Raw genomic sequence first — 16980 nt, 5'->3', positions numbered from 1 at the left:
ATTCAGTGGCTCAAGCCTGTAATCCTAACTACTCATGAGGTGGAGATACAAAGGATAGAAGTTTAAAGCCCTCTGGGCAGAAAAGTCCTTCTCACTCCATTGCAAATTAATCAGCACAAAGTCAGACTGGAGGCATGGCTCAAGCAGTAAAGCACAAGCCAAGAAGAATGTGAGGCCCTGAATTTAGGCCCCAGCTTGTTAAATACAATTCTTTCACTACATTAAGGAACTTAATTTTTAAAAAAATATTCTGTACTGCCAATGATGTATAATTAAGCTACAAGTGAATTGATGATAGCTCTATTTCTTTTCCCCTAAGAAGCTCTTTTTAAATTATGGCTTATGTAGTGAGTTAAACAAAGCCCACCTACAGACTCTAACCCCTTTTATCTGCTGAAATATTTTGTTCCTTGTTGCAAGAAAAAAATACTTAACTTAAAAAATTATTTTAACTGAATAATCCAAATGTTCTTACTGCTTCATGTCTTTGTCAAACACTTGCTCTGTCCATCTCAGGAAAAACAATCAAATTCACAAGTACATCATTCTATTCTAGCAGCAGCATTCATCTAACAGAGCATCTGGGCTTTATAGCATGACTAATAATAATATTTTCTAATAGCAAAGAATAGAAATCCAAGACTGGAACATGGCTCAAGTAATAGAGTGGATACCTTAACAAGAGTGAGCCCCTGACTTTAATTCCTAGTACTACAAAGGAAGAAAAGAAAGAAAGAAAGAAAGAAAGAAAGAAAGAAAGAAAGAAAGAAAGAAAGAAAGAAAGGAAGGAAGGAAGGAAGGAAGGAAGGAAGGAAGGAAGGAAGGAAGGAAGGAAGGAAGGAAGGAAAGAAAGAAAGAAAGAAAGAAAGGGAAGAAGGAAGGAAGGAAGGAAGGAAGAAAGGAAGGATGGAAGGAGGGAAAGAAGGAAGGAAGGAAGGAAGATGAAGAGAGAAAAAAGAGAGAAGGAAAGAAAAAGAAAGAGGGAGGCAGGGAAGCAGGCAGGCAGACTGGCAGGAAGGGAAGGGAAGGGAAGGGAAAAGAAAGGAAGAGAAGGGAAGGGAAGGGAAAGGAAGAAAAGGAAAGGTAATAGAAGAAAAGGGAAGGGAAGGAAAAGGAAAAGGAAGAAAAGGAAGGGGAAATGAAGGGGGAAAGAAAGGAAGAAAAGAAGAGACAGAATTTTGCTTCCAAGGAACTAGGGCTCAATCTGTACTAGGATTCAACCCTAGAGCCCAACCATGCCAATTGTTTGGGAATTTGGCAAGAACTTATTTCTTTCCCACCCCCTGATTTGATTTATTAATCTTTCTCCTCAAAATACGATCAGTGGAAACTCATTGATGGAGATGTATTACATTTATAATACTGATGTATTGAATGATAGCTCCATTGTACAATCATAATGAATTTTTTTAATGAAACATACAAAGTTGCTAATGTTTTCTGAAGCATAAGACTGGACTAGATTCACAGATCCAATTGAAATAGCTTCTGACAACTCCAGCAGCCACTTAGAGAAACACAATTCCAAGATCCCAGATTCAGCTATCTAAATTGGTCTCTCTATTGGCCATGACACAATTTATCTTCTGGTTCTATCGTCTGGTTCTATCTTCTCAAGTCAGCCTTTCCAGTACTGAGAGCCGGAATTAGCATCACCTAGAAGCTGTTATTGTCCAGGAGTCCAGGACCTGAAGTGGGAGAGTCTGGGTTGTTTCTGCTCCCCCCAGCTTTGGTCTGTATTCCCAAAGGCTCCAGGGAGTAGAAGACCCACATGCTGCCAAAGACTGGTAGCAAAAGAAGTGTCTACGAGAAGTTTTCCTTTTAACTAAATAGGAAGGGAGGTCTCAGACTGGCTGGCAGATCATATGCAGATTGCTAAAAGGGATTTCTGCTCCTGTAGTTCCATGTCCCCTGAAGTCAAAGTTGCAAAGGTAGATTCCTGTGGGGTTTCTCAGTGTGTGGGCCTAGAACTACTACCATCCTGGATTACCTGATTAAAATGAGCAGACATCAGCTGCACCTCTACTTCAGCCCTACACCAATTCTCTGAGGACGGGGCCTAGTAATGTGATTTTTTTTTAAATAAGATAATACTGAGGTTTGAACTCAGGGTCCCCAGCTTGCTAGGCAAGCACTCTACCACCTATGCCCATAGCATTTCCATTTCAAGTCATTCCACAATAGTCTCGAATTTTCACCCAGAGCCAGCCTTAGAGTGAAAACCCCTACTTCTAGTTCCCAAGTAGCCAAGTAACAAGAATTACAGGTAGATGGCCACCACATATAGCCTTGTTTTTTTTTAATATATTTTTTATTGTAAAGATACAATACAAAGAGGTTACAGTTACATGAGTAAGGTAGTGATTACATTTCCTATTGAGCATTGTTACCCCCTCCTTAGTTTTTCCCCTACCATCCCTTCCCTCCTCACCTCCCCAGCCCCCCCTCCCCCACATGTTGTAAAGTTCATTGTCAACATAGTGTCTTGTGCATCTCATTGTTACAATGGGTCAACCTGTATCCTTGTTTCAGCATTTTGTTATTTCACTTCCTCTCCCCAAATTAGAAAAAATGTATATACAAGATGCAGGGCACTGGAATGAAACACAGTGAAAACAGGGGTTATACCATGGGGAAAGAACCTTGTTCTTTATATAGGGTTCTAGTAACTTTGATGACTGGGCTGGCATCAGACTTCAATCTTCCTGTCTCTGGCTTCCAAGTAGCTGGGATTATAAGCATGATCCACCATGCCCAAACCAGGAATGTAAATTTTTAAACCAGACAGCCAACCATATAACTACTAAGTTTCTAAAGAGTTTAAAGCTAAATGTTTCCAAAACACAGACCATCTCTGAGCTGAATCCAACATAATCACCTGTTCCTGATGGCTCTACCACAGTTACTCTAGGAGAAAGTCAGGGAGTTGTGATTTCTACCAGCTCCAGTCTCCTTCCTCAGTTGGTAGTAGTGATCACTTGCTTTAGGAACTAGTAGTTTGGAAGTAGTCATCATTTTTGTAAGTGCCATTTTAAAGAACAAATTAACCAGGCAACATAGGAAATGACTGTGGGAAAACAAGAGATTTTTTTTAAAAATGCTACTGAGATAGAAAAAAAAAAGGCCACATTGAAATAATATGAGTAGGAAAAAAGATTGAACTGGTCTAGAAGTACCTCTGGGCCTGGGGAAAATCAAGCAGAAAATAACATCTGTTGAGTCCCTGAATTCACTTTCATTTAACTCTTGGAAGACCAACCAATTGGACAAATGGAAGCCTGGCGGATTATAGTATTTATGATAAAGTATTAATTACAACTTGAACATAAAGTATTAATTATAACTTGAACATACTTCTCTCTCTCTCTCTCTCTCTCTCTCTCTCACACACACACACAAACACACACACACACACTCACACACACACACCCTGCATACTTGTGCCAGTACTGGAGCTTGAATTCAGTGCCTTAAGCTCTCACTTGGCTTTTTTGCTCATGGCTGACATTCCATCACCTGAGCCAGGCCTCTACTTCTGGCTTTCTTTTCTGGTTCCTTGGAGATAAGAGTCTCAAGTATCTGATCTCTCTCTCCCTGGACTATCTTAGAACCTCAGTCCTCAGATCTCAGACTCTTGAGAAGTTTGGATTACAAGTGTGAGTCACTGGTGCCCAGCTAGGGACAATGACTCTTAAATTTCCATTTCAATGTGGGTTACTACCAAAGGCCTTAATCCAAAAGAAATTATCTCTCTATGGAATTTCAGTGGGTGTGGGTGGAAGAAAACAAAAATGTGATAGGGATGGGGGAGAGGAGTTTTTCTTGTCTGTAGGACATCCCAGAAGGGAAAGTACCTCCTCAATGCATGTCTAAGCATTGGCCTGCAAACATTTACTGAACACCTTCTATGTCTCCATGTCAGAATAGTGTTCCACAGACCTGTTGGCTAAGGAGTCATTCCCAGAGAACCAAGGGATATGGTTTATGTTATTGAGGGAAGGGAAAAATGTTATGTTCAACAATGACTTCTTCTAATTGACCCTAGTCTGTACTGTCTTACACCTATGAGGTTTTTGGTATGTTTCCAGCATGCTTCTTAGATTCCTATATTAGCCAGATGGCATACCAATTATCACTCAGAGGCTTTTTAAAATAAACCACTGTCACTTCTCTGAAAGTAACAACATGATCTTATGCAATCAGAATTCCCTGGGGAGTTTCCAAAGACAAGGCACCACATTCTCTCCCAACATTATACCAGAAACCTTTACATATCAATGTATGAATACATTGATATATATCCATACATATGTGTGCATGTGTGTAATCCAGATGAAATCTAGACCGAAATATCTCCATTTTGTAGCTGCTAAGCTCATGGCTGACTCTGGGGATTCAGCCATATAGGGCTCCCAAGAATCCCTCCCAGAAAATACTTGGTGCTCAGAAGCACAGAAGGAAAGAGATCATGTGTAGCATGGGCACCTGAACCAGGAAGTCCAGGGCTCCTGTTTAGTCAATAGATGTTGACACGTATTTCTCTTCTCGGGCTTTCAGTAAAGCAAAGTTGCAGCTTTGGATTACTAAGCAATCTCATTGGCAGGATTGTGGGTCCCAACTAGTATTTTATATTGCATTTTCTAAAGTCGAACATGGTTGGGTTTTTTTTTTGTTTGTTTGCTTTGTTTGGTTTGGCTTGGTTTTTTTAAAGTAACTTCAATGAACTTAAAACTAAGCACTAAGACAGCAATCCAAACACAGAAACAAGAGAAACAGAGTCTAGGAAGAACTAAACACACTTGCTTCTCTGACACTTAGGAATTATGGGTGGCAAGGCCTGAAACTCAAGTGATATTCATTTCTATATTTAATTGCATGTTTTAGGGAACTTTAGCAAACTGCTCCCAAGTTAGTTGGGGTTTCTGTAACATGCTTCTAAGTGTAATTGAGTAATAAACAACTTTACACACACCTTTTTTTCCTGAAAAGCTTTCCCAGAGTGACTTCTATCAAAAGATCCCAGAAGTAAACACTGTACATTCATTTGCCTAGAGAAATACTACTAGTTGAAATGTATAGTCTATACCTGTACATACAAATCACATATAGTATTAGTAAAATGTGCTATCTAATGTACATTACACCATTAGGAAAATGTAGCCAGAAAAGTATAACAATCTAAACAATGAAGTATAAATGTCTAGATAAAACTATAAATCGCTAATAAAAATTACTACACCTCTGGCCTGAAGTTAAACCATCACACTTCTTTATACAATGTTGTAATGGTATCACTCTCATCTACAGCTTTAACCACAGAACCAGATGACTCATTCCTGCTAGAAACAGTTCTTTGAGGTCAGAAGACAAAAATGACAAAGGCCAAGCAAGAAAAGTTTACTCCTCTGTGACTTAAAATCTGTAAACCCAGAGAGCAAGCAAGGGTAAGTTAATCTTGTTTATCACACGCTGGAATTAAACTCAAGTCATTTCCCATAGATCTGGTATTTGCAGTAAATGTATAGGGCGTGCAATGCATAAAAACTGACATTAATGTTGGCCAAAGACAACGGAGCTCCCTTCCAGACATGTCAAAAGACAAGGAAAAATAAAAAATAAAAAGAGCTTCAAGAACACACATCTCAGAGCAGTGAGCGTCTGCAAGCCATCAGCTGGCATTAATATCTCTCCTGCTGTTGCTAAAATGCGGATTGCAACCTGTAAAGATTTCTGGGCCACCACAATCAGCGTGCGTGGAATCCCCAGGGTACAAAAGGCAATGCGTGCCATCCACACAGGGGCTGGGGAAGGTGGCTACCTGCATGGTAGTTACTTCCACGGGGGTAGAGGGGGGTGGGGACAGGAGGCCGGAATAAAAGCATGCAAGTCTAATTGTAATGGCAAGAATCACTTACTCTGTTACAGCGGTGCTGCTGAAGGAATTATCCTGAAGGCTGAAACAGAAACAAGAAAACATCAGCCAAGTCCGGCCCGGGAGCCGTCTCCCTGATTGCTCTCCGGGAGTTAGAGCACACACACAAACATGGCATTGCAAGGCAAGTCCCAGGGCTGGCCTGGCACGCTCGCTCTACCTTGGGCTGCTGTCTGCACATGCTCGTAACGACACCCCCAGCAGGGGCCCAGCCGCACGGGCGAACCACAAAGCCCAGCAGCCCGCGAGGCTGCGGGGACCCGGCGGGGCGGGGCGCGGCGGCGGCGGCGGCGGCTGCAGCGGCCCAAGCTCCGGGGGATGCACCCGGAGGAGCACCTGGAGAGTTCCTGCAGGGACCCCCACACCCCCCACACCCCTCACCAGCAGCCCCCCCACACACCCCTTGATCACGCGTTGAATCCGTCAGTTGGTGGTGCCAGCATGCAAGTCCTCCAGTTCCTGCCTAGGTGCTGAAAATACCCCGGAGACCTGCTTTCTTGCAGACGTCTCCGAAGGCTTTGACATCGCTATCTCCCCATCCCCCACCCCCACCGCCCAGGGTTGGAGGTTTTGCAGAGATGCAGCCCACGTGCAGATAAAGGCTGGGAGGGAAGGAGAAGGAGAGAGACTGGGCTTGTGGTTGTTTTGTTTGTTTTTTTTTATTGTGTGTTGTTGGTGTTTTAACGCCTAGTTCTAACCCCTCCCTCCACCCCCACTCCAAAAAATAAAAATAAAAACAGTGCCTTGGAAGATGCGCTGGCTGCATCCCTCCAGATCTGTCTGCACTTTTGTTATTTCAGTCCCAGAGAAGGAAGTGCCCAGCCCTGGACCACAGAGCTGTGAATGAGCCCACACAGGGCGAGGGGAGAGAATGTATTCCGGGCACTAGCTGCTGGAGACTAGGACACGGTGCAAGGGATGGGAACTTGCTACTCCCAGAACAGCCCTTCTAAGCTCTGCTCAACAGCACCTTCTACAAAGGATGGTGTGGTTGAACTCACGAACACCTTCCCGTAGGATAAAAGCTGCCCTGTTGGTGGATGGGAAGGGGATCAGCCCCCATTTCCTTTATTTGTCCCGCTCTCTTTCCATTGTTCACCTCTCCTGCCCTTGAGATACAATGAACAATCATCTGTAAAAGATGCTTATTTGAATTTTGCAAGATTTCCCATCCCCCATTTTCATGCTCCTTTACTGGAAGGAAGCTGCTGTGAATGTGGTTTATAGTCCTAATTATATAAACCAAATGTTGAGTTATAAATCCTGCCCCCTCCCAAGGCCTCGTGTTTTACCGTTTTTTAAATAATTACAAAATTTGCAAACTAAAAGGAGGAGCATCACCTGTGTGTGTACACTGGCTTTCACAGGTCAACCCTAGGACTTGTCCATTCTTTAGCAGAACTGTACTTGTGTTTGACTACTAATTAGATCTCTTCACCATGCTAACATTGCAAGCTAATTTGCCCAATTTATCATTCTGCCCATAAGAAAAATAAAACACCTTAATGTTTATACTTTTATTGCTCTACAGGATGTTTGCCAATTTTATATCAAACCAAACAATCATTTTAAGCTAATCAAACTAACTCTCTTGGCAAAAGTCTCTAAATATTAAGATTCTCAAAATATTCTTGGAACCAACTTCACCTTTTTACAGTTTCCCTCATGAATAGATACATCTCTGATGTGTGTCTATATCTAAGTGGAAGTCTTGTTTTTGTTGTTTTTTTTTTTACTTTTTAAAGTGATACTTTCAAAAATCAAGGGTTCATCAAAGTTTCTTGTCATTTTTCCTTTCCTCTCTCCAATACTTTTAAATCAGTTGAGTAAAACCCTCAAATGGCCTTGAATTGTATGGATTAGATACATTTAGAAATATTAATCCTTTGAGTGTTTAAATATTTGGTATATTGTTTCTTTTTTTAATTTTTATTTTTATTGTGAAAATAAATTGTAACCCTCTGTTACAATTACATGGGCAAGATAATGAGTACATTTCTTATCAAGCATTGTAGCCTCCTCCTTTGTTTCCCCTTCCCATCCCTTCCCATCCTCCCCCCTCCCCCCACCCCCCCACACCAAAGTTGTAAAGTTCGTTTTCAACATAACGGACTTGTACTTCTCATGTTGCAATGGGGGTATATTGGTTCTTAAACCACCTCCCATCTCATTTAAGCTAGTTTAGAGAGTGACAGACACAACCTCTTACAGTATTGTCACAAATTCAGGTATTTTCTTCTTATTTCCTGAAACTAATAAAGCAAAAGACTATATTCACATTCTTCCTTCCACCATTTGAGAGTTGTCGATTTGTGCTCTATGGTGCTGATTCCAAATGTTTCATTGTGGAGAAAAACCATACTTTTTCCCAATGACCCATTTGAAATGGAAAAGAGTAATACATTAAACTTTGAAATGGGACTTCTGAGATATGAATACTGTAGAGTCATTGAAAATAAAATGAAATAACAAATGTACTCAATAAATGCCTATGTTCAATGATGTCCATGGAAAATAAAGAATTCTTTGGAATTACAGTAACCCAACTTCTGGGCATTTACCCAAATGATCACAAACAAGACCATACTAAAGCTACCAGCACAACTATGTTTATTGCAGCATTATTTACCATAACTGATATGGAACCAACCCAAATGCTCCTCAGTAGATGAATGGATCAAGAAAATGTGGTATATATACACAATGGAATTCTATGCCCCCATCAGAAAGAATGACATTGCCCCATTTGTTAGGAAAAAATTATATTAAGAGAAGTAAGCCAGGCCCAAAGAAACAAAGGTCCCATGGTTTCCCTTATTTGCAATAACTAGTATATGTCTGAGACAAGCAGAATCGGTCAGATAAGTTGATGTTAGGCGAAATGAACCCCAAGATAAGGACTCAAATGGTTTTCCTTGCTACTGTTTCTAATATATTTATAAGATATTTCTTTGTTGCTTTGTATGTCCCTCCCCCACGGTATAACCCCTGTTTTCACTGTATTTGATGTTGGTATAATTTGGGGAGGGGAAGGGAAAAAAACAAATAGTTTAAATAGGGATACAGGTGGACCCATTGCAACAATGAAATATACAAGATGTTATGTCGAAAAACGAACTTTACAACTTTGGCGCGAGGGGGTGGGGTTTGGTGAGGGGCGGGGGCTGGGAAGGGATGGGAAGGGGAAACAAAGGAGGAGGCAACAATGCTTGAAGAAATGTACTCATTACCTTACCCGTGTAATTGTAACCCCTCTGTCCGGTATTTTCACAATAAAAAAAAGGTTTGGTACTGTACAACTATGATTATCATATGACATGTAGACATTTCAGAAACTCTCAACCTATCTAAGAAGGAGCTCAGAAAAAGTTCGAACACAGAAGCAGGGAAATTAATACTGGAGTTTGTGAAGAAGTTCTAAATCAGTATTTCCCAAAGTAACAGTGGAAGCTGAATCCCCTATATGGGCTAGGAATTCTTGTTTTTTAAGGTACATGGCCTAAAATAAGATTTTGAAAGGAGGCATATTATAAATTCACAATGTACCCTAGTCAGCAAAGCAAAGCATTTCATCTATTTTTAACCAGTGTTTCTCAAATTCATAGAAGATAAAAATAATGGTATTTTGGCTGAAAATATCAGTTAAGCATCATGCATCGTGAGGAATTTTGAAAAAAAAGTTCTTGAATCTATCAAAAAAAGTAAAATAATTGTTTATGGAACAAATGATGTCACACACTTAACAGTGTCTCATTGTAACAAGCAAGACGGACACAGTCCCTCTAATAATAAAGTTTTTGGAATATAATATAAGTATACACACAAAACATGTATATCCTACTTTGCATGCACAACTGTACTTTATATAAGAGCAAGGAGAAAGTAAGGATGTCGACCATTACATGTTAAAACTGTCAGTGTTTTACTTTTTCTACTAATATCTTAAAAACCAACATCTGAATTTCATAGTTAATACCCTTAGTTTCTTTATTGTACTTTGAGAAAAACATAATGCTAATGTATTGACTTAGCTATGCACAAGATGTAAAACAATAGTAGAGTGCTCAAAAAGCAGGTTTCCAAAGCTGCTAGTGTTCCTGTAATGTCTTAGATAAACAATTACACCTCAGCTTCATCATCTGTATGATAAAGCATAATCTATTTCTTGGGTTCTTAAAGAGGTTAAATGACATTTCTAGAACAAAAAAAAGAGTTAAAAATATGAGTCTCACCATGAATATTCTCATTGTTATATTATTAAAAGTTTAGAAGATATGCATAATTTCTGTGCTTGGGTAGCAGGTTTACAGATGATACTTACTTTCTACTTCCTATAATGACATTGGGCTTATCAGACTTTTTAAAGAATCATAAAAGTTTCTAATTTTTCTAAATATGAATTGGCTTTTTCCAGAATGCTTTTATGCTTACTTTATGATTCTTCAATTCAAAATACTTGCACACCCCTGGAGGAACAGACAATTCTGAGAAATCACTTTCTGCTAGATGCTGGGGCAAGGGGCCAGAGTCTTCACAATGCCTGGAAGTCAGCAGAGGCTTCTGCTCTGTTGGCCTGGACACAATGACCTGTTGCTTCCTGCCAGTGCCCTTGGGAATGACCAGACCTCTCTGTGAAAAAGAAGACTCTTGCCTAAAAAGATAATTTTCCTTAAAAAAAAAAAACCCTCTCAAATCTCTATGATTACCTGTTCTCTATTCTTCCCTTTGCCAGCCCTACTACTTGATGCCATCACAAAAAAGGGGCTATTATCTGAGTAGTCAATATTTGAGCTGCTAAAGAGTCAAGGAGGTCTAAAGAAGGAAAGGTTTGATATAAAAATATACATGATTGTCACATTGTTTCTGGTATTGATGTATACTTAAACACATCTCTCTTTTTAATACTATAGTGTATAGGCAGTCTATTTCTGTCTGACAATATCTCTCTGATTCACCTAACCATAAAATGCAGATACAATGTAGAACAATGACTAACTGAAATTTGAATTTTTATAAAAGGATGTCATGAGGTCAATGGAAGTGGTACTGGAGATGAACTTAAATCACATTCAAAATCAGTGGCAAGTGGAAGTGAAGCTGTGGTGCAAGTGGTAGAGTGACAGCCTTGAAAGGCAAAAGTACAAAGCCCTGAGTTCAAGCCCCAGCACCAGCAGACAAGGACAGTAGCAAGTGAGGCTTTCAGAACAGCAACCCAACATCAAAACTGGCCAGAGTCATGCCAGGCCAATTCAGAACAGAATGGATTCAATTTCAAGGACTTAGGAGTGAACCTTGGGAAAATTAATGAAATACTTAGATAATTTTTTAAAATGCTACCTTTTTTATAAGGTGAAGCTTATCTTTTGTTGACTATTAAAAATTCTTTTTTCAGAAGAAATTGTTTAATGTTCTATGAGCTAGCAAGATTTTAAGCTTTATTGTTTCTAGGAATTAGCTCACTATTTCAGTTCTATTCAGAATATAGAATATGGGGGTATTTTAATAATATTATTACTGTTTATCATGGCCTATTAAACTCTACGGTGCTCTGCCCTGCTTTTATAACCAGGGAACCTGCTCGAGAACCTGTGCTAGTAATACGAACTGAATTAGTCACTAGTGTACCTTCTTGAAGAGAATTTCCCTAACTTATTATCTCCTACCACTCTTGGGCTGGGAAGGTGGCTCAGTGGCAGAGCGCTTGCCTTGCATGCATGAGGCCCTGGATTCGATTTCTCAACACCACATAAGCAAAAAGAAAAAAGCCTGAAGTGGCGCTGTGGCTCAAGTGGTAGAGTGCTAGCCTTCAACTGAAAGAGCTGAGGGACAGCGCCCAGGCCCAGAGGTCAGGCCCCACGACCAGACCCCCCCCAAAAAAAATTTTTTTTTATTATCTCCTACCACTCTTTTTGTATTATTTTCTTCACAGGGCCTGTAACTATCTAATATTTCACATTATGAATGTGTCTTATAATTGCCACTTCTTCTTCAATAGAAATAAGACTCTTCATTCTTATTTACCATTATATTTCCAGGGCCAAAAAGTGATAGCTATCATGGTAACTACCCAATAAATATTTGTGGAATGAAATCCATGAGAAAATATTTAGTTCCACTTTTCTTCAAGTTAAAGCTTGGTTTACTCATTATTATTATTATTTTTCCTATTTATGATGAAGTGCTGGATCCTATTATGAGATTCATTTACATTTTATTTTAAATTCATTTCTCAGAAACAAGTTTTCTTTATATAACGAGGATCTCTGATATCCCAGAAGTTCCTTCCTTTTGTTTCACAGAGACAACAAACAGATTTCATGTTGATGAACCAACCCAGTTGACTGTACTGGTTGCTCAAGATATTCTTGCCATGTACCAGTTCAGCCAGGAAAATATTGGGATTTTTCCTTAGCAACATTTGCTTTGGAAGTGTATGTGGACGTTAATAGTGCAGGTGTATAGGTAGAGTCTACTAGAATGCTATTTTTTCTTGGGAAAACACACTTTATCTTTAACACCTTGACTTAATTGTAGATAGTCAAATACATTCCTGTTACTGATGTGATTCTTACAAACCTCAGCAGTTCTCTGATCTAATCCTGTTTTGTTTTGTTTTGTTTTAACTCCTTAGCTTTTGGAAGTTACATGACACTGCCAATTTAGATTTTGAGAGTCAACTGATATTCCAGAACCACATCTGTGCCATTCAGAAGAAAGCAATTGGTTTGCAGAACTTAGGTATCAATTTGCATTTATTCATACTATTTTATGTGATATGTATGTATTTTATATTTTTCCTTCAATCTAGACTTTGAAATCTTCAAGAATATGCATTTCAGCAAAAATTACATTGTTTCACTCTTCCAGTTTCATATAATCAGTGGTGTGTGGATACAGACTTCTGAAAAAATGGTAGCATATAACGAACACTTCAATTCGTGTTTTCTAGCTTATAAAGATTAGAGATAATTATTAGCTTTTATTTAATGTATCAAAATCCAGACCATTTGAAATTGTTTTACTCTAGAGGTGATAAATGGGAAGCAAAGTGAGTAAAAGAGGCATAGGCTCAATAATTGAGGTCCTGCTAGGGTAAGAGATGGAAAGATGAGGAGTTACCAGTGACATCATAAAGACACACATCCCTGCAAGGTAGGCATGGCATTTCTGTCCTATCTGGTACCATCTTTCTCTCAGCAAAGTGGAACAGCTCAAAGTCTGCTCAAACAGATAGCAACTGAATGCCTCACTCAGTTGATTTAGTGCAGCTTCACATTTCCTTGGGTACCTGTAAGTTAGGATTTATGCAAATGTGTGGGCCCCACTCAGCAAACCCCTATGGCCTATGAATAAGAAAGGATATTTTCTCTCAAGCTTTCAAATGGAAATTTTACTTCTTCTCACATGGTTGCACTTAACTGCTCTTCTATTTTTACGTTTTGGTATGGTGTGCTCTTTACACATGCTGTCTGAGTATTGTCCTAGCAAACCTGTGCACATTTCCACTGGTAATCTCCTTATATAAATGCCTTTTGTCTACTTACAACAGGATAATCTGTATCTCTTTAAAATTTGCAGGGCATGGATATTATTTCAATTCCCTATTGGTTTAATGGCTTTAGAAAACAAATCATTTTATTTTTGAGGGTGAGGCTGTTCATCTCTGACCTGTATGGGTGTCAGCTGGGGAAAACAGTACTGGAGACCCACCTTCCAAAGCAACTTCTTATCTCTCATATACAAAAGCTCAGTGTTTTTCAGTGGCCTTCTCCATGTGTCATTTCATTATTTAGGGCCTTTCTGTGCTGAACATGACAGAAAAGAATGGTTTTAGGGCAATCTATTTTATTATGTAACTGACTTCCAAAATGAGAAAGGTTTTCTGACCTGGCCAAGAACTGGTATACACACTGTCATGTGTGCCATATTCTATTGACCAAAACCTATACCAGTAAGCCCAGAATCAAAGGCAGAAGGACTTTTCCTGTTGCTGGGAGAAGAGCAAAATGTCGATGACTGTCTCTAATATGCTGTCATAGACATTTACAATGGTGCCTCTCAAAATAATATTTAGTTTCCTTATCCTTTGCGTTATGACAGCAAATAGTTATACTTCTAATTTCAGTGGACAATAAATCTATCTTTCCGAAGCACACATAGACACATATAGATGTCTGACCTGATAAGTGAGGGGTGGATAGAGAGAATAATTATTAAGAAGGTAAAATTTCTGGTATTTTTTTTTGCCAGTTCTAGGGCTTGAACTCAGGACCTGAGCACTGCGCCTGAGCTTCTTTTGCTCAAAGCTAGCACTGTATCACTTGAGCCATAGCACCACTTCCAGCTTTTTCTGTGTAGGTGGTGCTGAGGAATCAAACCCAGGGCTTCATGCATGCTAGGCAAGCACTCTACCACTAAGCCACATTCTTTAAGTAAGGTGCCAGTGGCTCACACTTGTAATCCTAGCTACTCAGGAGGCTGAGATCTGAGGATCATGATTTGAAGCCAACCCACATAGGAAAGTCCATGAGACTCTTATCTTCAATAAACTACTCAGAAAAAAACTGCAACTGGCACTGTGGCTTAAGTAGTAGAGCACTAGCCTTGAGCACAAAGAGGCTTGGGGACAGTACCCAGACCCTAACTTCAAGGCCCAGGATTGCAAAAAATAAAATAAAATTTTTTAAAAAGTCTGGTATTTCAAGGAACAGAAAGTCTTCCTACTGCTGGGTGCCAGTGGCTCACACTAGTAATCCTAGCTCCTCAGGAAGCTGAGATCTGAAGATCACAGTTCAAAGCTAGCCCAGGCAGAGAAGTCCATTAACCTCTTACTCCATTAACCTCTTATCTCCAATTAGCCACCAGTCCAATTAACCAGAAGTGGCACTTTGGCTCCAAGTGACAGAGTGAAGTCTGCCTATTTCTGTGATTTCAAGTAACAATTGTCCAGAGTTTCAACACTCTGGTATGCCATGTGTACTGCAACTTGTACTGCAACTTGTAAGTCATTTTTCAAATATTAGCAGTTGTAATCATTTGTTCCCTAAATAATAAATTAGGTCAGAGCCAAGTTTTTCTCCCCAATAGCATTGTGCTCTTTCACAAGTGTTCATTTCTAACTGCATTCTTCAGTAGAGGTTAAAGAGTAGACTTGAAGCATCTCTTCCACTGAGAACTGCTCATAAACCCTGGGATGCTGATGGAAATGTTCCACAGTACATCTATCAAATGCAACTTGGCGAAGAAAAAGATTAAGAACTCCGAGCTTAGAGCATGTTGTTAATGAAGCCGGCATTAACTAGTTGGATAAGCTGGATAAAATCCAAACATGAAGTCATTTTCTCTTCATTCTGTTTGGTAGCAATAGAGAAACATAATCTTGTCCTTTCTCTCGCTCTCTCTCCTTTCCTCAGCCTTTTGCCTGGAGGGCTCACAAACTGGTCTAACAAGACTGAGAAGAGTATGTCAGCTACCAATCATACTGGAGAAACAATTCAATGTTAGACTCTGGCAAAGTTGGGATGGATTATATTATTGACTAACACTGCATACAGCAATATGTTTATCGTTCCCAAAGCATCGTGTCTTACTTTACACATATTTCTAATTACTAAGTGCATTTCAAATAAAATTTTCTTCTTCACCTTCTTGACATAATGGCATGGCTTTGTCTCCATGGACTTGTGAGGCACTCATCATCTGGAGGTGATTTACATACTGCTGCATTCCCTCAGGCCCTGGAGCGCTGAGGTGGCTGTTTTTCTGTATTTGCTATCATTTCTTTCATGCAGGATTCAACTCAAATTAATATTGAATCTATTGTCACTATTTGATTCTGTGCCAACTAACTTCTTAATAATCTTCAAGAAATCCCTAAAATTTGAGTGTTGGTGCCTCACACTTGTAATCCTACCTACTTTGGAGGCTGAGAATTCAGAGGGTCACCAGCCCAGGTGGAAAAGTTTTGAGGTCTCTCCTGAGATCTGGCGGTGCTTGGTACATGCCTGTCATTGTAGCTTTGTAGGAGGCTGACATTGGAAGGATCTTGGGCCAGCCCAGACAGACAAGTCCATGAGATTCCATTGCAACGGTATAAGCTGGAAGTGATAGCACACATCTGTCATTGGGTTGCCAAAAACAGGCCATCACAGTTTATGTGAGTACCTGAGCAGGAGTCCAGAGCTCATCTCAAAAATAAACAGCACAGGACTAGAGGTGTGTAGATAGCCAACCATGAACAAGCAAGAGTAAGAGGCCCTGAGTTCAAGCCCTGATAACAGCAAAGAAAAATGAATGGAAGGAAGGAAAAATAACCAGTAATAAAGATATAGTTCAAGGGTAGAGCAACTGCTTAGCAAGCATTAGATTCTGAGTTCAAATTCTAGTACTACCAAGAGCAAAAAGAAAAGGAATCATTACAAACTCAGATATGATATGACTTCTAACCAAATAGTAAACTGCAAGTCCTAGAATAACAGCATACAAATTGCTACCACAAAAATAATTAGAAACAATCATTCTCCTAAACAATAAAGAGAATCTTTACTTATAAGGAATAACAATTTTAAAACATATATATGTACCTTTAATAATGCTAAAAGCTTAAAAGCCTAAAGAACAGCATACTGTAAGAAAAAATACATAACACAGATGGTTCTGAGACCTGGAAAGGGCCTCAGCTCTATCATTTACACTCTTGACCCTGAGTTCTGAGGGGCTAAGCTCTTCTGGACTCTAGCATACTAAAGGATGAAACAGCTAGTAAATTATTTGACCAGAGTTAAGAATTATATGACTTTGGGTGAAATTCAGAGAAAATTCAGTTCTGTTGCTCATTTTTGAAAGGTAGAGGGAAGAGAGAGATCAAGAAGAAAGAAGGAAAAAGAAAAAGAAGAGAGGGAAGGGAGGGGAAGGAAGAATAAAGGAGAACACAAAAAGAAGACTCTATCTAGGTAATTCCATTGACATAATAAATTATTTAATGAGGCAAAAGCCCCACTGGCCTTAGTTAAGAATTTGAATTAATTGTATTACAGCATTAATAAAAC

The 16980-nt window shown here is 39.5% G+C and overlaps 1 protein-coding gene across 6 annotated transcripts in view; it reads right to left on the bottom strand.

The window, feature by feature from the left end:
• Positions 1 to 6149, bottom strand: part of Fam13c (family with sequence similarity 13 member C) — a 105498-nt gene extending 99349 nt beyond the window's left edge. For 5 of the 6 annotated variants that reach the window (XM_070021057.1, XM_070021058.1, XM_070021060.1 and 2 more), the window contains exon 1: positions 5916 to 6061. In XM_070021057.1, coding sequence (XP_069877158.1) covers positions 5916 to 5977 — 62 coding nt within the window. In that variant the 5' untranslated portion in view covers positions 5978 to 6061. Of the gene's footprint in view, positions 1 to 5915; positions 6062 to 6092 lie in introns of those variants that run through there. The other variant, XM_070021062.1, reaches the window with a different exon arrangement.
• Positions 6150 to 16980: the final 10831 nt, after the last annotated feature.

Source organism: Dipodomys merriami, unplaced genomic scaffold, assembly GCF_024711535.1.
Source record: "Dipodomys merriami isolate MVZ:Mamm:240054 unplaced genomic scaffold, mDipMer1.0.p SCAF_14, whole genome shotgun sequence".
In the NCBI taxonomy this organism is placed as follows: Eukaryota; Metazoa; Chordata; class Mammalia; order Rodentia; family Heteromyidae; genus Dipodomys; species Dipodomys merriami.
The sequence above is the reverse complement of the archived record's forward strand: the minus strand, read 5'-3'. Positions and strand labels throughout refer to the sequence as shown.